The sequence below is a fragment of the Lithobates pipiens genome, unplaced genomic scaffold, assembly GCF_037356315.1.
Source record: "Lithobates pipiens isolate NorthernLeopardFrog02 unplaced genomic scaffold, aLitPip1_a1.2 Scaffold_22, whole genome shotgun sequence".
Taxonomy (NCBI): Eukaryota; Metazoa; Chordata; class Amphibia; order Anura; family Ranidae; genus Lithobates; species Lithobates pipiens.
Window position 1 is genome coordinate 128,047,828 of NW_027507784.1, and position 27,363 is coordinate 128,075,190.

At 40.2% G+C, this 27,363-nt stretch overlaps 1 protein-coding gene across 1 annotated transcript in view; it reads right to left on the reverse strand.

Annotated features, from left to right (window-relative positions):
• The window catches only part of COL6A3 (collagen type VI alpha 3 chain), a 133,976-nt gene that overhangs the window by 93,071 nt on the left and 13,542 nt on the right, over window positions 1-27,363 (reverse strand). Inside the window, exons 2-3 of the mRNA XM_077448242.1 lie at window positions 8,691-8,816; window positions 1,764-2,363 (exon numbers count right to left, since the gene is read on the reverse strand). Of these exons, the coding sequence (XP_077304368.1) occupies window positions 1,764-2,363; window positions 8,691-8,787 (697 nt within the window). The 5' untranslated portion in view covers window positions 8,788-8,816. The remainder of the gene's footprint in view (window positions 1-1,763; window positions 2,364-8,690; window positions 8,817-27,363) is intronic.

A 27,363-nucleotide genomic window follows, 5' to 3' on the forward strand; every position in this document is an offset into this window, starting at 1 on the left:
TTAAAGTCTTTTGTGGTTTTTGTGGCTGAGGCTCTTTATCTTCTCAGATGGTAAAGCTGCCTATTCCTCTTGGCAAAAAGCCTCCAGTTCCTGTAAATTCTTGGGCTGTCTTGCATGAACTGCACATTTGAGATCTCCCCATAGTGGCTCAATGATATTGAGGTCAGGAGACTGAGATGGCCACTCCAGAACCTTCACTTTATTCTGCTGTAGCCAATGACAGGTCAACTTGGCCTTGTGTTTTGGATCATTGTCATGTTGAAATGTCCAAGTATGTCCCATGCGGAGCTTCCTCGCTGATGAATGCAAATGTTACTTCCGTATTTTTTGATAACATACTGCATTCATCTTGCCATCAATTTTGACCAAATTTCCTGTGCCTTTGTAGCTTACACATACCCAAAACATCAGCAATCCACCTCAGTGTTTCACAGTAGAAATGGTGTATCTTTCACCATAGGCCCTGTTGACTCCTTTCCAAAAGTAACATTTATGGTTGTGGCCAAAAAGCTCAATTTTGATCTCATTACTCCAAAAGACTTTGTGCCAGAAGGTTTGAGGCATGTCTCTGTGCTGTTTGGTGTATTGTAGGCAGGATACTTTATGGCATTTGTGTAGTAATGGCATTCTTCTGGCGACTTGACCATGCAGGCCATCTTTCTTCAAGTGCCTCCTTATTGAGCATCTTGAAACAGCCACACCACATGTTTTCAGAGTCCTGTATTTCATTAGAAGTTATTTGTGGGGTTTTCTTTGCATCTCAAACTATTTTCCAGGCAATTTTGTGGCTGAAATTTTACCTGACCATGGTTTGGTTTCAACAGAACCCTTCATTTACCACTTCTTGATTAGAGTTTGAACACTGGTGATTGCCATTCTCAATTCCTTGGATACATTTTTATAGCCCTTTCCTGTTATATACAGTTCAACTACCTTTTCCTGCAGATCCTTTGACAATTTGTTTGCTTTTCCCATGACTCAAAATCCAGAAATATCAGTGCAGCACTAGATGAAAGATACAAGGGTCTGTCAGGAGTCCAGAAACTCATTCACCTTTTATACACACACACTAATTACAAGCAAACAGATCACAGATGGGGATATGTTACCTTTAATAGCCATTCAAATCCCTTTGTGTCAACTTGTGTGCATGTTATCAGGCCAAAATCACCAGGGTATGTAAACTTTTGAACAGGGTCATTTTGGCAGTTTCTGTTGTCATTATGATTACAAAAGAGTAAACACAGTTAATTGATAATAAATGGCTTTAGCCAAACACTAACCATAAGTGAAAGAAATATTTTTGTGTTATCATTCATATTCTCTGAAAAATGGTCAGGAAGTCATAAATTCTGCCAGGGTATGTAAATGTATGAGAACTGTATATATATATATATATATATATATATATATAAAACAAAAACAAAAAAAAGCACAGGTTTTGCCCATTACAATTAAAAACAAAACAATAAATAAAAGTAAACACATTTCACATGCTTTTTCTTTCCTTCAGTGTGAAAACCAATGTTTATATCACTGTATGTACATGTACTGTTTTTTTTTTTTTTGTAGAATAATTGTTATTCAGCTGGGCAGCCATGGCTTGTTACATATCAAGCATTTTCCTTAACCATTTAAAGCCGTAATTATAGCTCAGATATTTCAAGAGAGTAGAACTGGTTATCTTGTTTTTAAGCCTCCTATATATCTAACTCTAGAGTTCACTCTGAACTCACCAACATGAGTGTATAGATCCTACCTACCTTCGGTTATAACAGTTGGAGGCTGTAAAACAATTGTCCTTTGGGCTACTCCAGCAATGTATGGAAGAATTTGACTTTCCAGTTGACCCAAAACCTGGAATTGGGGTGCGTTAAACACAAATGTATCATCGGTTGCAATTTGCTGCAATTCATTGTTGTCTGCTCTTCCCACACCAATGCCAAATGTGATGACACTGTTAAGTCTTAAAGAATTGGCAGCATCTCTCAGTTCATCACTTGATGGTCCACCAGTGATGATCACTAGTGATTGGGGCACTCCTTCCTCTCTTCGGCTTCCAGCAGCTGAAGTAAACAGCTGCTCCACCACATACTCAACAGCAGCCCCCATATTTGCCTCTTCTCCTCCAACAAACTGTAATCTCTTCAGGGCATTTATCAGCTCTTGTTTGGTAGTATGTTCATCCAAGGTAAATTCTATTTTGACATCATCACTATACTGCACCACTCCTACTTGCATCCGGCTCCTTCCCACCTCCAAACGTCTCTCCACATAATTCGCCAAGAAGTCACGGATGGCATTGAAACCCGTGCGTCCAACATTGTTTGAGCCGTCAATGAGGAAAACCAGGTCAGCCGAGTCTGGTGTTAATTATGCAACAGTGGTGTTGTGTGGTGGGTTAGGTAAAAGATAGAGATAAGTGCCAAAATAAAAAACAGAAATGTAGGAGAGAAAAGAAAGAAATGCACAAGGTGACAGTGTTAACTTAAGTGCAGTAAAAACATGCAGATGTACTAAAGTGAATACATGTTTCTCTCCAACAACCTTAAGAAACATGATGCAGTGGAAGCAAAGAACTTTTAAAAGTGCATTTACCGTTCCTGGCGAACTGCGTGTACCCTATAATGCTGAGATCAAACTTACAAGCATATATTATTTTCTAAATGTGCTGACAGCACTTTATGATCAATGATCATATTGGTCACACTTGTGACTGGTACTTTCTAGGGGTCATCGCAGTTAAGAACTGATATTAGCCTAAATCAAATCATATAACTTCATGGTATTAACTATGCCCCCTCTCTCTACTACATTGGACCTTAGACATAACAGGTACCAGCTATGCCTGTGTTTGGAATTTGAATAATTCTTATGCATAGCCATATTTATCTACTAAACTTATCTTGCCATATTCAACCTACTGCTATTATAAGAAGCAGCAATGTTGTAGATCCCTTTTTAAATAGACCCTGAACTCAATGCTCTAAGACATAATGCAGGTGTTATTTGAAATACATTATTTTCAGTCATGTGACTTATTTTCAGCTCTTACTTCTCAAAATAATGGCTGTTACAGCAGATATTTATTATAGCTCAATGAACTTCTGCTCTCTCACTTATAATATCAGGCTCAAAAGTGAGGGTTTTTAATTTTATTAAGATGACACATTTCAATTCTGATTGCAGTTTTACTTCTGTGACACTGGGGCCCAAAAATAGTCAATATTGTTTAATAGGTATTGTTTTTGTGGAATTTATCTGGTCAATTTATATAAGTTTCACAGGCAGTTAACGGCAGCAACTGGAATGCTTGTAAAATGTCCTGAGCACCCACTACATAATACCTCAGTTTCATTACACGATAGCAACATTTAACGTCAGCGTTCTGCATTCTTGGTGAATAGGAGCTACCAGAGTCTTAATATAAAACAATGTGAGAATGAAAAGACCTCTCCTGTAAGACTGTGTGACAGAATGCTGCAACTCTGAGGATGTAACAATCCTCAAAGTTATAGATATCATATTATTGGTTTTTAGGGAATCACTATCTTCTTAGGTCCTGCCACATCTAACCAATCACTTGCAATTTACCTTTACTGTTTAGATATGATTATGTTCTGTGATTATAGACCAGGTTGGTAAACCACTTGCTAACGTCCAGCTAACCACCTGCCCTCTGGATCCTGTTCCCTTGTAAATGCTACGTTCACCCTCTGCCTCTATTCTATACTCTAACTGACATCTTCAATTTCTATCTTTCTTTTGGCATCTTCCCCAACTTTCTAAAACATGCCCTAGTCAGCCCCATACCTAAAAGCCCTCACTGGACCCAACCAATCTTAACAACCTACGCCCCCATCTCCTTGCTCCCCTTTTTATCTAAACTCCTTGAACGTCTGGTCTACAATCAACTAAACTACCATGTTGCTGAGAATGGCATTCTTGATCCACTTCACTCTGGATTTTATACCCAACACTCCACAGAAACTGCTCTCCTAAAACTAACAAATGATCTACTAATGGCCAAAACCAATGGACATTATTCTGTACTCCTACTCCTGGACCTTTCTGCTGCCTTTGACATGGTTGACCACCCCCTTCTCCACAAAAAGACTACACACCTTTGGTTTCTGTGACTGTACTCTTCGCTGGTGCTCTTCCTACTCATCCAACTACGCCTTTAGCGTTATTTACAATTCTACTTCCTCCTCTCCTCTTCCTTTCTCTGTTGGGGTCCCCCCAGGTCTGTTGGCCCTCTCCTATTTTCTATCTACACCTCCTCCCTGGGTCAGCTGATAGCCTCCCGTGACTTCCAATACCATCTCTATGCTGACGACACCCAAATCTCTTTTTCTACCCCTCAGCTCACTCCCTCCGTCTCCTCACGTATCACTAATTTACTAACAGATATATCAGTCCGAATGTCACACCAATTTCTCAAATTGAATCTATCCAAAACCAAACTTATAATTCTTCCTCCCCCACATGTCCCATTCTCTTATCTCTCTGTCAAAATGGATGGCACATATAAGCCCATCCCCGCATGCCAAGGTCCTAGGTGTAGTCCTGGACTCTGAACTCTGCTTTAAGCCCCACGTCCAATCACTGTCTAAATTTTGCCACCTCAACCTCCGCAACATCTCCAAAATATGCCCCTTTCTAATGAATGATACAACAAAGCTCTTAATTCCCTCCCTGGTCATCTTGGTCACAACTTAGCCCCCAGCTACGTTACTAGCCTAGTCTCGAAATACCAACCTTATCATTCTCTTTGTTCCTCTCAAGACCTCCTGCTCTCTAGCTCCCTCATCACCTCCCCCCATGCTCGCCTTTAGGACTTTTCCAGAGTCTCTCCAACCCTATGGAACGCCTTACCCCAATCTGTTCAATTATCTCCTACTCTATTTGCTTTTAGATGATTCCTGAAAACCCTCCTTTTTAGAGAAGCCTATCCTACCCCCACCTAACAACAATATGTCTATTTTCTCCATCAGCTTATCCCCCACAGTTATTACCTTTTGTTTCACTTGACCCTCCCTTCTAGATTGTAAGCTCTAACAAGCAGGGCCTTCTTGATTCGACCTGTATTTAATTGTATTGTAACTGTACTGTCTGCTCCTATGGTGTAAAGCACTGCGCAAACTGTGACGCTATATAAATCCTGTATAATAATAATGTTCAATGTACGTTAGACTGTAGTACTATCTAAAATCATCAAATCATGAAGGCCGGTCATATACGATTTGAACCATAAATAGGCAAGCTGAATGTACCAAGTTGATCGATCGATCAACTTAAGTACAACCAGCCTGCCGGATTCTCTTGCGATTATCAGTCTCCTCCTAGTGGGTATGGCTTCCCCCGCCCACCCCTTCCACTGGAAGAAGACAAAGGTTTAGCAGAAGGGATTCCCCTGTCAGCACTGTCTGTGTTAATGGAGGAATAGTGTGAATTTCTTTCCTGAAACCCGTAGTTGCAAGAAAGACATTTGCACCGTGTATGGCCTGCCTAAATGCCTCTTTGAAGACACCCTATAGGACGAAACACATAGGATGGAGCTAAGGAGTGACGTCAGGGCGCTAGCTTGGACAAGCAGTGGTTGTTAGCATTTTGACAGTTTTTTTTCTTTTGCTCTTATTATATTATCATTTCATAGTCCTCTCTTTCTCTGCATATGAGACCATATTACTGTGTACTAGAGTTGCCATTCCGAATAGAGGGGAAAGCCATCCATCCACTGGGGATTACTGATTTGTGTATAAAGTGCTGCGAGACCTCAGATTTAATGAGGTCTGAATCTCTGGTAAGCAGACCAGTGTGGTGGTGTTTGGAACACTAATGCTGGTGATGATTTTCACTTTGGACTCTTTTTCAGCACAATTCATTTGGGACTTTGTTTATAATTTGGTCTCCTTATTTTAATATTTATTTTGTTTAATACATTTTTGTGCACAATAATTTAAGATATTTGGGTATTTGGGTATCAGTCAGTGCTGCTATTTATCTTTGATATTGTTTAAAGCACTGAGCGTACTTTTTAACTGAATGGCCTAGTGTCTGTCAAGAGTGAAATTAAACTGCATTGTTTTTGTTTAAAGCCTCAGTGCAGCCAAAAAAAAAACAACATAAAAATCAGCACAAAAGACTTGCTTACAATCTGTATGATGTGTCCTATGTGCCAATGTCTTTTCTGTTACATAAAATTTGTAGCTTGTGAGGTCTCTTTATATCAGTCACACCATGTTTTAGGAAGACCCGGTAAGCAGTTATTCAAACAAATAATGCAGAATCTTGTTAAGGCTTTAACAACAATACCAGTGATGACCAGATTTATGCCAAGACTCCAAATTCATTTACATATACTGACCAGTAATGTTGTTTCTAAAGTAATTCTGAGTGCGATCCAAGATGCTTAATAATATAAGCCTTTGCAAAAGACGGTATTTGCAAATGTAAATTGTTCCAAGTTAGTAAATCTGCTTATGACCAAAGTGCAGGTCATACTGATGAGGATTTTGTGGTTTTCAATTGTCAATAAAACAGAAGATTTACAATTGTTCATATTATCTAACTAAAGACATTTAATGCTATTGGTGAGTCTCTCATTCATAATCAATGATGTCATTATGATCCACATGCAGTGAAATCAGCTATTTTGCAACATTAATTGATAGCCAAGTAAACCATCTTTTATTGCCTAAGATTTAAAAAAATACTTCATTCTATTGATTCATATCCATTGAAAGACACTGGAACAAGACTTTACCATAGGCTTTATAGCACCACCTTCAACCAAACTAAACCCTCCTCTACTTTACAGCCAAGGAGACTGACATCTTCTGTTTGAAGTTGCACATGTAATGGTGCAGCATGTGTGATCGGGGATGACATCAACCCTTTGATGGCTTGACAGTTTTTGGAAGTACTTCAATCAATTGGGTTTAGTTTCACATTGATTTAGAATGAACACTAGGCCAAAAACAAATGGAGGCCATCCTGTGGGGCCTATATAACCTCTGCCAAACCAGTCATGCTTCAGTTCTAGACAAGCACTATGAAAAAAAATAACAACTAAATATGTAAGGGGAGGGAACTGTGTCTCTCAATGGACTCTGAAAAAAACAGATTTTTTTTAGAGCAAAAAATGTACCTTTCCACTGGCTACTGTCTGTTTTTAAATATATTTGTAACAATAACTTTGGTAGATTGAATATGAATTTAGCAGTCCCTCTGGATAGTCATTGGAAATAGAATCAAAGTCATCACTGTGTAGTATAGACAATCATCATATAAACATTTCCAATGGCTGAAGTTTCACACAGACCTCTGCATAATAATAATATATATATATATAAAAAACTGTATATACAATGCTGGTAATTATGTGTACTGATAATACCTTATACCCATTATATAGCCTCTAATCTGAGGTAACTGTTAGAAACTCAGCCTTTATATTACATATTAGCCGTAACATAAGTGAATGCTTCTCACAATGAGCATGTTTCTGACATAGTGTAATCAGAAACATGTGATCTGTCACTGGAAGCTAAGGCTTGATATCCTCAGATGGGATGTGGGACAAGCGTTCTCAGAAAAAAGACAAAACTTTGCACCAAACTCGGCATTTGGATTTTCTTGACAAACAGTTGCAATGCAGTTTGCCCAATGAATGAGGTAATTGCCATGGCATTGGGTGAGAAGGTTAAAGTTAATTTGTAGTGAACCTGCATCATGGAATTACATATTCATTGAGGGGTCACATGACTGGTACATGCTGAAACCCACACAACCTTGAAAGCTGTAAATCTAACCTAATGGGCTTTTAGGGTGGCGACGTGTTCCCAAACGAATGTGTGTGTTAATGAAGTCAGATGGGTGGTAACAAGGGAGGCTGCCTGAGGATTTCCCTTGAAACAGTACAACTGAAATTATGTCATTTTTAGAATCCTCTGTACTCTAGAAACATTACGTAAAATAAATGTTTTAAACACAGAAAATGTTGTTTAAAGATATTGGACTAGTAATAAGAATGAATTATGTGTGTCAAAAAAGCTGCTGTACATTACATTTCTATCACATAAGTACAATTTGGTAAGAACAAAATACTTTACTTACCTGGTCTAAACAGTTAAGGGAGCTTAAACAGGCTAGGATACTAAAAGTTCTATGTTAAAGAATTGCAATTATGTACACAACTGTAATAACAATATTGCTGTTAAAAGTGTATTCCAAATATATACAGTTCTGGGGACAACCAAAAGTTAAGAATTTTCTTTGACTTCCACTTTTGGTGATAAGGGTACACAAACTAAACAGAGGGTTATTCTCATTAATGGTGGGAGAGATAGCAATAAAAACATGTCCCAATTCTTAACCACTCAATTCAAAACTAAAAAAAAGTTTTGCTTTTAGTTTTACTTTGAGGAATGCATGAGCTTGGGTCTAGGATAGAAGGGTTGGAGGTGTGCTAACACCAAGCTACAAAATGCATTGGGACAAAAACTCTGAAAGTGCTTAAGAAGCTAACATGTTCAGAAAGGAGACAACTCATTATTCTCTCAATACAGGATCCCACCAAATACTCAAAGTGACCATAGAAAAGGTGGTAATATTACTTTTATTAAATCAATCTATGTATACCTACCTTAATTTTTTTGTGCCTATCAGTATAATTTGACACCTACCTTCCTGTTGCTGTGCATCCAGTCTATGTATCCCTGAGAGCATTAGGCATAAAAGTGCCACCATCGGCAGTAGGCCATGCTCCCTCATCTTGACCATGTATGGGTAATAAGCACCAGATGATCAAACTGAAAAGAATGATAAACATGTTGGATTTATTTCAGACTCTGATTCTTCCTAGCAGTTACCATTTACTGTACTTCCTAATTTTGTTAGGAACAACACTTGTGATCACTGACTGATAAAGAACAAAGCGGTATATATATATATATATATAAATATATATATATATATATATATATATAAATATATATATATATAAAACCTTTTCTTATTTTTAGACTTAAATCACTAATCTAATCTCACAAGAGCAAGGAAGCAAAGATTCTTATTTTCGAAAATCTGACCGTTATTTCCAAGATACTTATCCCTGTTCTAAAATTCTGTGATTTGGGTCTTGTCATATGCCATATACTGTATAATGTTATATTTGTGATCATACTTGTCATTATCAGGCAATAGAAGCTGTGCAATTTTCCAAGTCAATACAGGATTATGTACAGGAGATGTGTGATAATAAATGACTGTGTACAAAGTGTATTAACCCAAGGCAACCAACTAGATCTTGGCATACTATAAGTCTAAGTTAAGAGATCAGTTTTGATGTTTTTTTATGGGTTACGGCACTTTGTGTACGGTCTATGACCCTGGCACAGTGTTACTACAGGTCATTTAGCCATAAATAATACTTCACATAAAGGTGAGTTCTGATGGGTTGGGTTGCCTAGTTTTAGTTACCTGTTTTCTACTGGGGCTACACGAGGTGAAAGATCTCACTAATAGAGTTCCTGTCCTTAATTCCCTTAAATTAGTCTTTTTGGGTGGTTCGGACCTCTTTGGATTATTGACACTTCTCAAAATCGATTATTTCGATCTAAAATACGTTAAAACCCTAACAGGGAGCATGGGAGTTCCTAATATGGGAAGCATCAGGTATGCACACCTGGGAACCAAAGACCATATATCTCACCACTTGGGTCTTAAGGAGATGTGATAAATCATTGAGTGCTTTACCTCTCCAGCATCCACCAAAAACTGAAATATATATTTAGTTTTTTTGTACTGTGAATTCAAAATATCCATGGTACCTTATACCGCACCTTGAAAAACACTACACCAATACTGATCTGCACACTAAAAGACTGGACATTTTTTAGGCTTCATGCACACTGCTGCACTTTTGTCTTTTATTTTTCCAAAGCCCCTAAACTCAACTCAGTAAAAGTCAATGTGTCCACGCATTGCAGAATTTCAATGGGTGCACTGACTAGTTTGTTGTTTGTAATTTTTAGGAGCAGAGTTTTGCTTCCTTACCTTACCTTTGATAACTACAGTATATTGGGTTTTGTTTAAATGACATTAACATAGGATATAGTTATTGGCTACACATTTATACTTAAGAATAAAATATAAAATGTAATCAAATTTAAAATCATAAAGCCCCTAACAAGCAAAGGACCATTTTTTTGCTGCTGCTTATATAATGCACATACCATAATCATGAATGTGTCTACTAGGAAGACAGCATTTTCATGGAACACCTAATATCGACCATCTGTCCCTAAAGCATATAACAATGCTAAACAGGAATTATACACACATAAAACCTCTTTGCTGTTGTCCATCCACCCCGCGTAGTGAAATTGGTGGCTCCTGCATAGGATTCATCGCTAACATCAATTTCTGAAGCTATTTTCTCAGTAGGTAGGCATTAAACAGTCTGTCTGTTTAGACAGAAGTTATACATCTTTGGAGGCTATGCTAATATCCAACACATGCTGGAAACATATGCATGTCGGGAAGCCCCACTCCCTGAACACATGCTCTGTATTAAAAGTACTCATAGCAATAAATAATATCAGTGTCACCAACCCTACCTTTAAAGTTCAATTATCATAAAACAGTATGGTAAATCTATGTCTGACCAGTCATCCATGTGACTGAACATATACTGAACATGTGTTAATCTGACTTTGTGATAGAGCTGTATAGTTCTTTTTAATTCATCTATTACATGACTACATTAGACATAATAAAATATACATGAGCATTTAGGAGAATGACTTAGCCTAGGTTCACATTGGAGCAATTTTTCATGTGATTTGAGAGATCAAAACCCATGACAAGTCACAGCCTATTGGAGGCAATGGCACTGTTCCAATCGGTGTGACACAGATTTTGCGGCGCCGCACCAATTTGCAAAAGTAGTTCCTGCACTACTTTTGCCGATTTCAGGTGCAACTTCAACAGACATCTGTGCATGAATCCACACAGATGTCTATCAAGTAGCATCTGAAATCGGGCTGACGTTGCTATTTTAAAATCGCGTTACTTCAAATGAAGTAGCGCAATTTCAAAGTAGCATCAATGTGAACCAGGGCAAAAGCTCACATACACAAAGCATGCTCATATATATGTGAAAGGTCACATTTATCCAGGTCATAATCTGTCTAGTAGTAGTTAATCACATTCAACAGAACTTGCTCTGTAGTACTAAAGACATTTCTTATGAGCAGCAAAACACCTTCAACACTACAGATAAGTCCATTTGAGTGTAACTAACTAACTAACTATGAACTAATTGCTGCTAGGTTACTTTTTAAAACCATGTTGGATATGGAATTCTCTTGACTTAACACTTTGGCCTTCTATTAAAATATCCGCTATTGTTAACTATAGTAATTTACTAAAACAGCCGATCATGGTAACCATAACCAATAAGCTTCTAACTTCAGCTTGTTCAGTTAAGCATTGCCAAAAACCTGGAAGCTGATTGGATTCTATATCGAGCATTTTGCACTCCCCAGTTTTAGTAAATTTGGTCTCAGTAGTGGTTCTTTAAGTGATTACACATACAAACCTCTTATGCTTTATATCTGGGTATTTCATACATTGAAAGAATAGGAAGAACTTTTCAATTGCCATATCTCATGAATTGGAAATTTTAATTTGTGTCATCAACTATTTATTACTATTGAGCATTTACTCTGGCTGTTGAATGGTAGATCTTTTAGTTTTACTGTATTAGATTTGTTGTTTCAGCTTTGTTGTGTCAGCTCTTTCTGTTCTGTTAAATCTCTTAGTTTGAAAATGTAAAGGAGATGTAAAGCGGTTTTCTATATATTTTATTTCTTTTTTTATTATGGTCAAGACTGCAAAAGAAAATTATAAAAATGTTTTTCTTTTTTATAATTCTGATAGATCTGAAATACTGCATACTAATATTATGTAGTCTTTATCCCAACAACAATTGGAGCTCTAGTCTTCTTTTTACTTTGTTGGCACTGTATCTTTTTCATCTTTACTAGTCCATTAGTTACAGTAGTAGAGTCATCAGAGCAATGAATGATCACTTATCAAATGGTTAAGTCCAAGATTTCAACCAGACAAAGGTACCAGTAAAGCACACTGTTCTACTATGCTGTAGTACTAGCTAAAAAATAGTGTTCTGGAAATCCATGGCATCTGATTCCTCCTGTATTGAATTGTATTGTAACCGTACTGTCTGCCCCCATTATGTAAAGCACTGCGCAACCTGTTGGCGCTATATAAATGCTGTATAATAATAATAATAATAATGTCTTAAAAATACATTCCAGGCACAGTATATTTTTACATATTCACCTCTCCACCTCATACAATCAAAGAACGCTCTGCACTGATTTAGGGAATGAAAAGTATTGCCTAAAAAGCACCCGTGCAAGTGCACGTAAACACAATTGCAGTTATAGTAAGCTGCAGTAGCAGCTACACAATGAAGTTGAAATACAGATCCCTGCAGTCTGTAATTTTTGGTAGTCTTTATTGGATTTTCATTGTTACCTGCATCCCTTTTGCAACAAGACTTTTTAGGAGTATCTCCCCATTTGGATTTTATACAACAGTAAAATTTGACAGTGGTTCTGCACTTTACTAAAATGTGTTTTCTATTACTTTTTGTGTCCCTGTTGGAGAGATTTCCCCTAAAGCTGCGTACACACGGAATTTTGGTTGGAAAAAGCTCTGATGGTTTTCCCAATGGAATTCCGTTGGGATTTCGCTCAAGGTGCCTTGCATACACACGTCACACCAAATTCCAACCGTCAAGAACGCGGTGACGTACAGCGCGTACGACAGGGCAAGAAAAAGGAAGTTCAATAGCCAGTAGCCAATAGCTTCCATCTCGTAGTTGAATCTGAGCACGCGCATTTTCGGATAGGAACTTTTTCCGACTGAAAAATTGAGAACATGCACTAAATCTTTTGAAATTCGGCCAGCAAAAGTTCGATGGAGCATACACACGATCACACCAAATGCTCTCATTGGTCTTTTGCTGGCTGAATTTCCGATCGTGAGTACGCGGCATTACATTCTTTCTTGGTGACCACTGTGACCAAAATTCTCCCCAACAAGGACACAAACAGCTGTTTTCAACACCCCTCGAGCATCTTGAAGCATATGCTGCACCCCTAAGTTGCTAGCTTTACAGATAAATTTTGTAAATGATTTCATCCATATTCAACTATAGGCATATAAATAAATTAATATCTTGACTTTCCGTTCAATCTGCACTTAGTCCAATGCAATTGATTATTCTTGGTGTCTCTGACATGGATGGGATACAGACTTTTACACTGAGAAAAAGCGGTAGTAAATCTATCCTTCCACAAGTGCCACGTCTTTACACAGTCACTTCGCCTTGTTCCTGATCCCTGTGCCAGACAGTGACATTACCTCAGCCCAGTCATGCCGGCACAAACCATTCACACTTCTCAAATTAGAAATGCCTTCATGGTATAGGGCCAATAGAACACTCTTTTCCAAATGGACCTCTAATTTACAGGGCCTGGAAAGAGAAATTAATGGCTGGAATGTGTCACTAATAGCACATGTTCACTGTCTGCCCAGGAATGTCCTTGTAAAGTATGAAAGTGGCAGGAAAAAAGAGAATTTATATTTAAAATTTATTGCATATGGAATGTTTGACTCCAGACAATTATGTTCCAACATTTATTATATAAAAAAAAAAAAAAAAAATTATGAAGAACACATTTTTACATTATATTTGAAAAGCTGAAATTGAGGTAAATGGTGAATCAATAACACTTAAATCTAAACTACTATTTAAAAAAAAGAAAATGGCTCAGTAAAATTTTAAATAAAAATCAGTAATAAAAATTCATTTCATAAATAACTAAAGTAAGTGGTGTTGGGTAAATGTAAAATTGGAGATTTGCTTTGGATATTCTGCAAAGGTGGTTGAGCTTACAGTGGTTTAGTTACTATTATATATATCTTATATATAATTGTTGTTTTCCTTATTTTTTCTCTCTTCTCTTAGTTTTGTAGTTGTAGTGACCAAGCTTGGGTATGCCCAATAGGCTCTGTATTGTTTTTGTATTCACACTGAAATTACAATAAAAATAGCTTTCAAAAAATCAAAAAAAGTTAGTGTCTGCTACCATACTCACCTTCAATCTGACAATGTCTTTCTTTCCTGTCTTCCATTTGATGTTTAATTTCTATTAGACTTTTGGACTGATGATTTAACCAACTTCCTCTGAGACCAGGCTGCCATGGACACAACTCAAGCCTCTGACTGGACAGTGAAGGAGAAGCAGCACAGTAAGGAGCTTATCTCTTTGCCACTCTCCTCTCCTCATGTAAGAATGCTCCTTGCACAACTGATTGGCTCTTTGTACTGCTTCTCCATCTCCCACTCTTAGCTCTGATGTACAGGGACTGCAAGAGGCTGATAACAGATCAAATTCAGGTAATTACACTGCTTGTCAATAAAAAATACATTCACTGATGCGTTCAGGAATACAGAACGGCATCATTTGTGTATTTTATATCTGACAAGAGTTCGGCTTTAAGAGCCGCTGAGCTCTGCCAAGGAGTTAGTTGGATGCAGAGATGTTTATACTTTGTGAGCAAGTACTAAATTAGACATAAGGCTAGTAAGCTAGATTTAAGACCTTAAAAGACTACAAAATCCATGCATAAAATAAAAATCATAAATTCAGATTGTGTGCGTTTTGGAAATTTGTGATGCTAATCCACTCCACTGATTAGTAAATACACTGACTGTGATGAGCTCTTAGAAGTTGTGAGGACATGAAGAAAAAGTTCTTTAAGAAATGATGAGTAATAAAGGCACATCTTCATCTTTCTCACCACAGTGCTCCTCAGAATCTCTCTGAGTATAAACAACCACTAACTTCGCCTACTTTCCACTATCAGCAGTAAATTTAAAGTATTCAGGCTGAATCTAAACTATTTATACAGAAAACCTTCATATTTTTTTCACCTTAATGCATCCTATGCAGTAGGGTGAAAAAACACTTGGCAGTGACTGGCCCCCCAGCCCCCCCCCCCCTTTTTACTTACCTGAGCCCTGGAACTTGACCCGGCGGGGACACGCTATCCCTCTACCGGGGTTCTCGGCTCTTGATTGGATAGATTGATAGATTGATAGCAGTGCAGCCATTGGTTCCCACTGCTTTCAATCAAATCCAATTACGTGGGTGCCGGGGGGAGGGGCAGAGTCATACATTCCGCGGCTATGGACACCGAATGCTGGACTTAGGAGCGCACCCGCAAGGTAACCCCCTCAGGAGAGCGCTTCTCCTAGGGGGTTATCTGATGTTATCTGATGTGGGGAGGAGCCACAAGAGCTGCTGGGGGACTCCAGAAGAGGAGGTTCGGGGCAACTCTGTGCAAAATGAGCTGCACAGTGGAGGTAAGTATTATATTTTTGTTGTTTAAAAAAAACAAAAACAAACGCTTACAATCACTTTTAACATTGGCTTTATAGAAAACGTATTGTCAGAAAATGTTTGTTAAATCCACCAGGGCTAGGCAGCATGGTCCGTTAGCCCGCTACCACTTTCCAACCACGCTTCTCACAAGGAGATGAGTATTATAACGTTGGAGAAGAAGGGGATGTGACAGACAGTGAACACAAAGCCTGCACAACTCTTGCCCTGAAACCTGTAGATGGAACACCTGCAACTCTGTCATGCAATATTGCAGCCCTGTACCCCGACTGTTTCCCTCTGCCACTTTCTTTGTAGTGAAAAAGAGCTACTAAGCCCACAAAATGTTTACAGCCACCAGCTATGCAGGTGAGAGAGACTGGAGTAGTAACTGTCAGCTTGTGTTGGTATGAATGTTGTCATTCACAAAAACACTAGTCCACAACAGCAGTCCACCACCTACTACTCTAGTCTGTCTCTCCTGAGTAGCTGGTGAGTGGGTCTGAGCTCAGGTTATTCGAGAGAGACTAATGTAGCAGCTGGCATGTGTTGTTGTGGACTTGTGTTTTTGAGCATGAAAGAACTTCCTCTTCAATGTACCAACATTCACAGCAACACAAGCCAACAACTAATACTGTAGTCTCTCTCCCCTGAATAGCTGGCGGCTCAGTCTGGACTCAGTCTCATCTATCAGTTATTTTACAATTAAATATTTTCTATATAAGTAATTTGGTAGAGGAGAGCATAAGAATCCCAGGATTGCAAGATTAGGGGATTGCAGATTGAAGAAGGGCAGGTGACTTCCGTGCTGGCTGTCACTCCCCCATATAAGTGCTCTTAAATTGGGTTTCAGCCTGAGGTGGAGCTTACAGGCAGCACAGACAGAAATGAAATACCGTCTATTTTTTTAAAACCACTGAACAGATTTGAATGGGACAAAGTGCCATGTACATTAGGCCCATTGGTGAACTTCTGTTTGGGGCAGCTTAGCAGAACTAAACCCGCCAATCCTTTACAGTCAAGGAAGATGCTATTTATGTTTGATTTGTAACTGCCATGGTGCTGCACATGTGAGCTGTTATAACACAAACAATTTGATGGTTTGACATTTTGGATGAGAACACAAGAAAATGTGACAGTAAGCATTCCTGTCACGCCTGCTTTTTTTTATTTTTGCTTTAAAACAGAAAAAAATAATCTGCAGGTGATTGGATGTTCGAAGTTGACAGTTTGAAGTTGAAAAAAATTAAGCCCTCAGTGTTAAAAATGTCACTGGCATTAACAAGGAACTATCTGACACTAAGCCAATGTCCGTTAGGTCAAAGACTTTCTAAATTTGGATAGAGTAGTAGGGCATGGTTAATCAGTTTTTTTTTTTGCCATCTGTGCCCCATTGGGGGGCTTTTGTTTCACATCCTCTACTGTAGATGCATTAGGGAACCTCTTCAAAGTGTGTGAACAACCCTCGTAGACAGTTTCAATGGAAAAAGGGCTCCCTATGAATGTTTGCCTCTGCATTTCTGTTCTTTTTCAGTCCCGGTGACAATGGTCAACAGGAAACTAGAGAAAGTTCATCTCCCTAGCGAGAACACAGACGACTATAAAAACCTGGCAGGAGTTCTAACTCTTCCCAACTCTTAGCCCCTGTACACACGGTCGGAGATTTCCACAACCAAATCCGTCGGATTTTGCCCGTCGGATCTTGTCCGAAACTGTTGCATACACACGGTCGGACAAAGTTGGCGAAAAATCCTATCTTTCAGAACATGATGACGTAATTTCATTACGATGGGACTACATTCAGGCTAGTAGCCAATAGCTTTGATGTAGGAATTTGATCTGAGCATGCGTGGCACTTGGTCCGATCAAAATTCTCTACACATGATCGGAGTATGTCCGATCGGCCCAGTTGGTCGGGAAATATTTCCAACATGTTGGAAAATTGGGTCCGACGGATATTCCGACGGAATCAGTCCGATGCATACCACACACAGTTGGATTATCCGACGACACGGTCCGATAGGACACATTCCGATGGATTCTCCGACTGTGTGTACAAGGGCTAAGACTAAAAATAAGTTTTGCCTTTTGATACGCTTAAGCAAAAAAGGCAATAGACATAAAAGTATGATCATGTACACTTTGTATTTCTTTTTACTGTGAAATGAAATGCTGTGCAGTGCAGTTTGTGCTGGATTTTTCCCTAATCTATTCCCTGCAGGTTAGCACAACATATTAGCAGGATGTTTTCTGTGCCAGGTTTAATTTCCTTCCACAGGCCAAAAACATTGTACAGCAATACTTGGGGATGATTTATTAAAACTGGTGAGTATGAAATCTAGTGCAGTTGTGCATGATAGCCAATCAGCTTCCAAAAAACAAACAAAAAAAAAACTGGAAGCTAATTGGTTTCTGTGCAGAGCTGCACCGGTTTTTGCACTCTCCAGTTTTAGGCTGGATTCACACCTATGCGGTTTTAGTGCTTTTGCAGATTTGCACTACAGTCCATTTAACATGGTTTCCTATGGAACATGTTTTATAGTGCAAATCTGCAAAATGCAAAAAGCACTACAAATGCATAGGTGTGAATCCAGCCTTAGTAAATCAACCCCTTTGTCTACTAGTGAGTGCATTCAATACCAAAATATAGTACTGATAAATATATGTCCACATTGCATGTTTATTACTGAATATAAGTAAAGTGAGCATACAAAAGAAAGCAACATTTTGCACTCAACCTACCCCATTATTAGCCACTAAAACCAAAGTTCAATGTTTTGGCCAAAGGTCTTCTGGAAGTATTGAACTCCTAATAGCCAAGATCAAAAATGCAGAAGCAGGGAATGCGATTAGAAAACTCACCATGTCAAAATGATCACTAGATCCAGAGATCTAGAATGCTAAATAATATGCACAACTTAACTTTTCCTGTAAAAGTCAAGTTTTGCCCTGCCTCTCCCATTTCTCTAGCTTCCCTACTGAACTTTAAGACCATCCATTGAACTTGGAGTAAGGGCCCAATCACATCAGTGTATTTAAGATGTGATGCTTTAAAAAAAAAAAAAAACCTTGCTTCTAGCAGCTTCCAAGCAGTTCATAAATACTACATGAACTTAAATGATAAGAAATGTCTATTACAGAAGGTAACTACTATAGTATTTACACATTTCCCATCATAGTCTCTGTTGTGTGTTGTAATTGCTTTGATTTGTGACTAGTTTGTTTTAACTTAGGTTAATAATTTGATATTTCTGAGTTGAGTGTACAGAAAATATTTGAAACCTCATTGAAAAGGTAAAATGAGCATTACCTTCATTTCTATTTAAAATATTTATATTGAAAATTCCCATGGCAAACAAATATGGGCACAAACTCATATTATCGTAATTCAGTGAGACATTTGCATTCCATAGGTTAAGTTCAATAGCCAATTTTCCACCCACACATAGACTGCTCAACTGTTGCATCTTTTAGCAATTGGAGAGTGCTAGACTCTAGGCTTTTAGCTAACAATCAAAAATGACTATTAGGGCAACAGATGCAGCAAATCACTAGCAAAATGGACCTCGTCATATTCTCGGCAATATGCTTTTTGATCCTAAAATCCCAGTCACATGTGCTCCCTGTTCTGTAGGTTCAAAGTTCATGATTTGTCTATTTTTTACGATTTTCAATATAGTACATCAACTTTAGGGATGAGAATGCAATGTGCGAAGCAGATGAGAAGATCAGAAGAATGTCAAATTCAAAGGGACAAGGGATGTACTAACTGAAGCCAGCTGTTCCACAGTACGCCTGATTCATTACACATGTGTCAGTATGGGTCTGGGCTGTAGGACCATTTCTTCTCCATGGCTGGGAGAAGGTCTGCTATTCTAGCACAGCTGCTTTTTATTATTATTATTCCACTGGCCTCAGATCTCAGCTCTCCCAATTGCTCCTTTTGGGCACATTTTCATCTCAGTCTTTTTTTTGCCTTGAGAATAAAATTTAAATATTTTAACCATTTCTGAGCTGCAGTTTATTAGTATGTGTGCATTTCGTATACAGAATTTGTCATAGGGAAAAGCTCAAAACTGCTGCACTTTAGGTATAAAATTTTGGCATCTATATGTGCCTGGGCATACCTAGAGACGTCCCTCTACACTTTCCTGTTAATTTAGAAATGCGATGCATAGCCTCTCTTCCTTAAAACCTACGCTGTCCCTATGACTACCTTATTTCATGTGTTAGGGCAAGATACTGTAGGTCACTGAAGTTGTGTCTGCAGGGATGTGGGTGCTGGTTTACGATGGGTGGAAAAAAGAATGTAACAGTTCCCCCAGCCTTCGCTAAAGTATCTGGTGGTAAATATTAATTTTATTAGTTGTTTATCCAGTTCAGTAATAAAGTTTCCGCCCACTATTACTCCCTCTACTGCCCACAGCTTTTGCCAGTGGAAAGGGAAATAAGCAAAAAAGGGGTTGCAAATCAAACCTCGTGCTACTGACAGCAAGGTGGCACATAACGGAAAAAAAGTGCAGAAAATGAATCCTCTTCCAGCTAGCAGGGAGGAATGAAGTCATGCAAGTTTACTACATATTCCATTTCCTCCCTCATTTAAAGCAGTGCCTGAAACAGAAGCATTACCCAATCCTGGTTAGGTAGCTGTAGGAACTGATGTCTGTTGGTTCTGTTTTAAATCCTCATCTAGGTTGAAAGCAGAAGTCCCCCGCATCAATCCCAAACACACACGCACATACACAAGTGACAGGTCCCAGAAGACTGTGGGACCATTTACAATGCACAGCTCAACTAGTGCATGCGCAGCGGGCACCCGGCTGTGAAGCCGCAAGCTGTCGCAGCCAGGTTAAGATGCCTGGAGCTCCTATTTTAAAATGATAGCTGCATTTATTTTAGGCTTTTTCTTTTATTACTTTATTTTCACCTGCTGATTTGTCAGTAACATACTTCTTGTCTTAGGGTAACTCTCCTCTGGATGGAGAAGCAACAGAGGCACCTTTGGAGCATTGTTAATCGGGGTAGAGGATAGTGGTAGATGCACTAGCATGTGGGCAAGGTGCAGCATGGATGACGGGCAGTGAAAACACAGAGTCCAAGTTAGGCAATAGTGTTATATTGTAGAAAGGTTCATCACCATTCAATCAGGCCTGGAAGTTAGGCATACCTACCCACCCAGAGTCACTAACAAACTGTGACAGTGGTCTGAAAACGTGATGATGCCGACTGTGTCTGCAACTTGGAGCAGAATGTGGCCTGGACGATCCCCACCCAAAAAGGAATGCTTCTTGGATCGAGCTTGACAGAGTCCCTGCATTGTCCCTACTCCTCTGGATCCTTTCCCAACCTTTAAAGTGTTACTAAATCCACAACAATAAAATCAGTCGCATGCTTCTTATATTCACTGAATTGTGTAAAAAGGCTGTTTGATCCTGTCTCATCTGATCCTCTCCTTCTTTCACTGTCCCCAATATATCTCCTGATATTTACAAAGCTAGGGGACAGGCTGCACATGCTCAGTTTGGTATGTATTGCTAGAGCGTTATTTTTTATTAGTAGGATGCATGTGATCAGCACTGTCCAGACAGAGGGTCAGGGATCCTGTATTTTCATAAGACAATACTGGAAAAAATGAAAACTACTCCTACAAGCTTTAACCAGACACTGACAGAAGTCACAAGACTGCTCTAACTGCTGATGAGAAAGGGTATTTAGCATGTTATATTTACTAAATTAATTGCAATTCCATGTTTTGTGTACTGTGGATCAGATATAGTGAATGGGTTTATTAACACTTTAAGTACTGTCCCTGCCAGACAGGGAATCTGTCCCTACACAATAGCCACTTGCATAAAGCATGTTAAACCTGGGAGCCAGAGTCTTAAATATACTCTACCTGACCCAAGATGGCTGCTGGAGTGACATGGAGCACCAGCGTCCAATCTAACAGCTTTCTCCTTGTGATTGCAGGAAGTCATAGAGGAATCAAGTCCCTCACAACTTCCTTCCCCTTCTGCGATGCATTCTTCAGTCAAGCGCCATCTGCCGTGGGGAGTACAGACTGCATCTGCCTACAAGCAGATTCAGATGGATGTGACTAACAAATTAAAGCTCAACTCCAGCTAGCACTTTTTAAACAGTTACAGTGATATTTTTTTTCCTTTTAGGATAAAGGTTTTTACATGTATATATAAAACCTGCATGTTGTAAGCATCTTTGTCAGCATTAAATGACTTGTCTCAACACACAGCAACTTTTGCTGCACAGCTTGGCAGGGGCGGCGTGTCCGTTAAGGGTGCACGGGCGGCGCCCCCCCTATCTATGCGTCCGGCCCCTTTCAGGATGCTGGATGCATGGATTCCAATTTGGGGTGGGTGTTTTTTTGAAGAACCTGATTAGAGCCAGAGGCTCTAATATGCTTCAAAATAGGTGTGTTACAATAGCGAATGAACATTCGCTATTGTAACACTGATCCTCCTCCTCACCAATCAGAAATTGGGTTTTGAGACAAGTCACCCAATTAGCTGGAAGGACAGGCGATCCTATTGGACACCTAGGAGGAGGGGAGGAGACACACGGCCACCGAGGAATGAACACAGGAGCCGCTGCTCGATGTTGATGATGATGCCCGCTGCTCATGCCCGATGCCTGCCACCTGAATGGGGTGAGTGCCGGACCCACCAGCAGACAGCGAGCCGGCAGGGAGGGTTTGAGGGGCTGTCGGGGGGGTTGTTTGCAGCCACTCCCACCCCCCCCCCCCCAAAAAAAAACACCAGCTGCCTAGAGGCGATTCAGTTCGCATTGTGCTCTATACAAGTATTTCATTCATTCATTCATTCATTCAGCTGCCAGCAACTGCAGCTTGGTCTGTTAAAGAAAGATGAAAAATAACAGACTTACTGGCAGGATCACCAAGTAATAATAAACAAAAAAAACAGAAACAAAAAGAAAACTAATGCAGCAACCACATCTAAAAACTAGAAAGCTGCAATATAGAAAATTGAAGTTTTTAGTTTTAATACTGCTTTAATTGAATTAGAACATACTTAGTTCTAGTGAAGATGTGTTACCTATTCAGCAGCTGGAGCACCATACATTGCAAAGCGCCAATTGTAATAAAATACTGCCACTATGAAGTATTAATAATAGTTACCATAAATTAGCTACAGTTTCTCACAAAGGTGAGTACACCACTCACATTTTTGTAAATATGTTATTATATCTTTTCATGTGACAACACTGAAGAAATGACACTTCGCTACAATGTAAAGTAGTGAGTGTACAGCTTGTATAACAGTGTAAATTTGCTGTCCTCTCAAAACATCTCAACACACAGCCATTAACGTCTAAACCGCTGAAAAAAAAAGTGAGTACACCCCTAAGTGAAAATATCCAAATTGGGCCCAAAGTGTCAATATTTTGTGTGGCCACCATTATTTTCCAGCACTGCCTTAACCCTCTTGGGCATGGAGTTCACCAGAGCTTCACAGGTTACCACTGGATTTCTCTTCCACTCCTCCATGACAACATCACGGAGCTGGTGGATGTTATGGGACCTTGCGCTGCTCCACCTTCTGTTTGAGTATGCTCAATAGGATTTAGGTCTGGAGAAATGCTTGGTCAGTCCCTCACCTGTACCCTCAGCTTCTTTAGCAAGGCAGTGGTCAGCTTGGAGGTGTGTTTGGGGTCGTTATCATGTTTGGCGCCCAGCGTTTTTACAGCTCTAGTGCTGGAGCCTCAGAATGCGTTGGTCCTGGGGTTTTTTTTGGAACTTAAAAACGCCTATGCCACTTACAGCTCCTAAATGCCTTGGTGGTCATGAGGTCATAGGCTGACATGGAGAGGCATTTTTAACTGCTTGCCGGGCAGCCATCGTCATTATACTGCAGCAGGTTGGCACAATCCAGTGAGCCATCGTAGCTATACATCGGCTCCTGGGATCGGGATAGCAGGCACACACACACCACCTGAGGCACCCGCACACGCCCGCTGCACTGCGGGGGTGCCGATGCTCGTGGCCGACAGTCGCAATCGCTGATTAAGGTTAGGTGGTTAAGCTGGTTAATCTGTGCAAAACACTCCTAAAAGCGGCTGTAAAAATGTCTGGGGGCATGAGGCCTAAAGCCTGGTACAAATGAACGGATTGTTGGCCAACAGAGCATCAGTCTTTTGTCCAAAGGGCGTGTACTAGGAACTTGTCTTGCATACTAAAGGTACATAATTGTCAGCCAGCAAACACAAACGCAGTGATGTACTACGAGGAATTTGAGCTCTTGAGCGCCACCCTTTGGGCACCTTCTTCTAATTTGTGTTTGGTGAGCATTGATTCTGAGCATGCGTGTTTTTACTTTCAACTTTTGTGTGACGGACTGGTGTACAGACGATATGGAAATCTGACAACAGACCATTGTCCGCCGAAAATTTACTAGCCTGCATCCATTTGTTGGCTGAAGGTTGGACAATTGTCTGAAGGAGCGTGCTAACGGTCGCATTTTAGGACAATGGTCTGCCAACAATCAGATCGTGTGTACGAGGCTTAAGTCTTATGTTTGGTTAAGTTTTGTCATCATTCTCAATCCTTTAGGCAAACATTAGTATAGGACAGCTGTTCATGTAACCTTCCAGCTGCTCTGCATAATACGGTACCATTTCCATTATCCATTATCAGTTTTAAAAAAAGTCAGATATTTCTAAACTATTCTTTAATTTACAGTGGGGACCACCCAACTATAGTCAGGGGGAGTTTGAGAAAATCCCCATATAGAAACAAAAGAAAAAAAGGGTATACACAATGCGTATGGAAGTATCAATCTACAGAATTTAAAGAGAGAGAGAAAGAAAGAAGAAAGGTTCTATTCCTTTCCTTAGAGTTTGAAGTTCCTATTTATTCTGCCAATACTGATGTACAGAGATAGATTGCACTATAAGTACAGTGGAACCTTGGATTACGAGCATAATCCATTCCAGGAGAATGCATGTAATCCAAAACACTCACATATCAGAGAGTTTCCCCATAGACGTCAATGGAAAAAAAGATAATTTGTTCCACATTGACTTCTATTGCATGCCGCGTGTGGCCAAAGGTGGGGGGGGGGGGGGGGGTGCTGGAAAGACTCGGAAATCCTCAGAGACCGCTCGGATGCTCATGGAAACCCTTGGAAAGGCTCGGAGACACTCGTATTGCGAAACGCTAGTTAATCGCGTTACTTGCAATCCGAGGTTCCACTGTAATTACTGCTCAGGATTTTCATATCAAACCTCATTTACCAACCATATACAACCAAAGTATATAATGATTTAGTTATCCATATGTCTGCTTGCATAGTTAATATTCAATTTTTCCCCATATTTACTTCTTTGAGATCCTCCATAAAAGAACATGATGGTTGGTATTAAAAACCCCAAGGTCACTTTCCTAACACAGCTAGTATCCAGAGGAAGTATGGTTGCTAAGGACAGAAACTGTTTTCTCTCATACAGGATAAAATTTGTTTGAAGCTGGCAGCATCACTCTTCAAGATAGCACAGGTTGTCATTATTCTTTCTATATCATGATAAGCTAATTACACGGTTCAAATCTTGGGCAGTTCAGCAGGAACCAGCCGAGATTTGAACCAGTAAATGGGCAGGCTGAATGCACCAAGTTGATTCAACAATCAACTTGGGTACAGCCAGCCTGTCAGATTCACTTACTATTATCGCTAGCGGCGGCTATACCTGCTAGCGATAATTACTGTGTTCTCCCATGCCCCCTCCTGCCCTCCCCTCCGGGAGAATACAAATGCCCGTCAGGATTCCCCTGTCAACACTGTCTGAATTGATGGACACATTTCTTCCCTGCAACCCGTGGTTGCAGGAAAGCTATCTGCACTGTCTATGGCCTGCCTAAGCAATAGACAGCAACCCTGTCAGCCTTTCAATGTGTGCTCCTTCATTTGCACATTTGGCTGCCTATTAGGTCTGCCCACGCCTCCTGCTGATGTAAGGCACCCCATAGACTAACTGAAGTAGTGCACACAGCAGGCTGACAATGCCTCTGCTAAATGCAATCCAACAGCTTAGTGTCACTGAAACAGGAAGTGCTGTTAGACCCCTTTCACACCAGGGCGTTTTGCAGGCGCTATAGCGTTAGAAATAGCGCCTGCAAAACGCCCTAAAGAAGCTGCACCATTGTGTGTAGTGTGAAAGCCCCGAGGGCTTTCACACTACAGCGGTGCGCTGGCAGGACGTCAGAAAAAAGTCCTGCCAGCAGCTTCTTTGGAGCGGTGAAGGAGCAGTGTGTTTACCGCTCCTCCACCGCTGCTGCCCATTGAAATCAATGGGGCAGCGCTGTAATGCCGCCGGCAAAGCGCCGCTATTGCGGCGTATTGCTGGCAGTTTTAACCCTTTCGTGGCCGCTAGCGGGGGTAAAAGCGCCCCGCTAGCGGCCGAAATGCCCCCTCAAATCCGCCGCAAATCCGGCGGTAAAACGCCGCTAAAAATATCGCGTTTTACCGCCGACGCAAGGTGCCGTGTGGTGTGAAAGGGGTCTTACTGTCAGGATCTGAAATGAAAGTGGTAGAAAAGCCTAACTTTTACTCTTCCTATAAATATTTCCTCAGAACTCCTCCTACCTATCCTGCCTAACATGTATAAAAAAAGATGTGTGTACATACCAATATTTTTTTTTTGTCCAGTCATGTGATCCTGCAGCTCTGGCTCCCCTGTGTCAGGGTCTGCTGCAGGGGAGAGGAGGAAGTGCCAACAACTTGGCTATGGATGATGTCATGGCTACTGGAATCCACAGCTGTTTTGTTGAGTGTTTCATTTTTCATTGAAAAAACAAGGCATTCCATAAATGCCAGTAGTGTTGAAAGAGTAACCCACTGTGGTCTTTGTGCATTGGGACAGTTGCTCACATTGAATTTGAGCGGGACCCCGAAGATCACAGCTATCAATGTAGTAGTGCTAACTACATACCTCCCAACATTTTGAGATGGGAATGAGGGACACCTACTAACAAATGTATGTAGGCAGAGGACACACCCCTTGTCACACCCCCTTAAAGCAGAATAAAGGACTTTTTTCCACTACTATTCCTTTATATTGTCTTTTAAAATGTACAAATGCAGCAATTTAGAAATTGGATGAAAGGTTTAGCACCGGGAAACACTTTTTGAAAGATAAATAGTGCATTTTATATACAACTATATAGATCAGACCAAAGTGAGGGACAAATGAGGTGGAATGAGGGACATTGCTCCAAATCAGGGACAGTCCCTCGAAATCAGGGACAGTTGGGACCTATGTAACTACCACAGTAATTCTCAGCTTCCCCAGTAACCCCTCATATATGGGATATACATACTGTACCTACATTGGTCCAAGCTGGACCAATGTAAGTGTGAAATAAAGATAAATCCTGGAGTCTCTTTAAAAAAATGGTGCATACACCATCATTCATTTTGCCAAAGAGATAAATGATTAAGAGGGCTTTCACACCGAGCCGCCCACCGGCCATCGGAGGTAAAGCGGTGCTAATTTTAGCACCACTTTACCATAGTTTTAGAGGCTCTATTTTGCCGCTAGCAGGGCAGTTTTAACCCCACACTAGTGGCTGACAAGGGGTTAAATCCACCCGCAAAACACTGCCAGATCTGCGTTTTGCCGGTGGTATTGCAGAGCTGCCCCATTGATTTCAATGGGGAGCAGCGGTGGAGGAGCGGCGAGTTAACCTCTCCTTCACCACTCCAAAGAAGCTGCCTGCAGGACTTTTTCTGATGCCCTGCCAGCGCACCGCTCCAGTGTGAAAGCCCTTGGGTGAATGGAGCCATTGAGTGAATGGAGCCGCTTTTTTCAGGTGCTATACAGGCGCTATTTTTAGCGCGGTAGCGCCTGA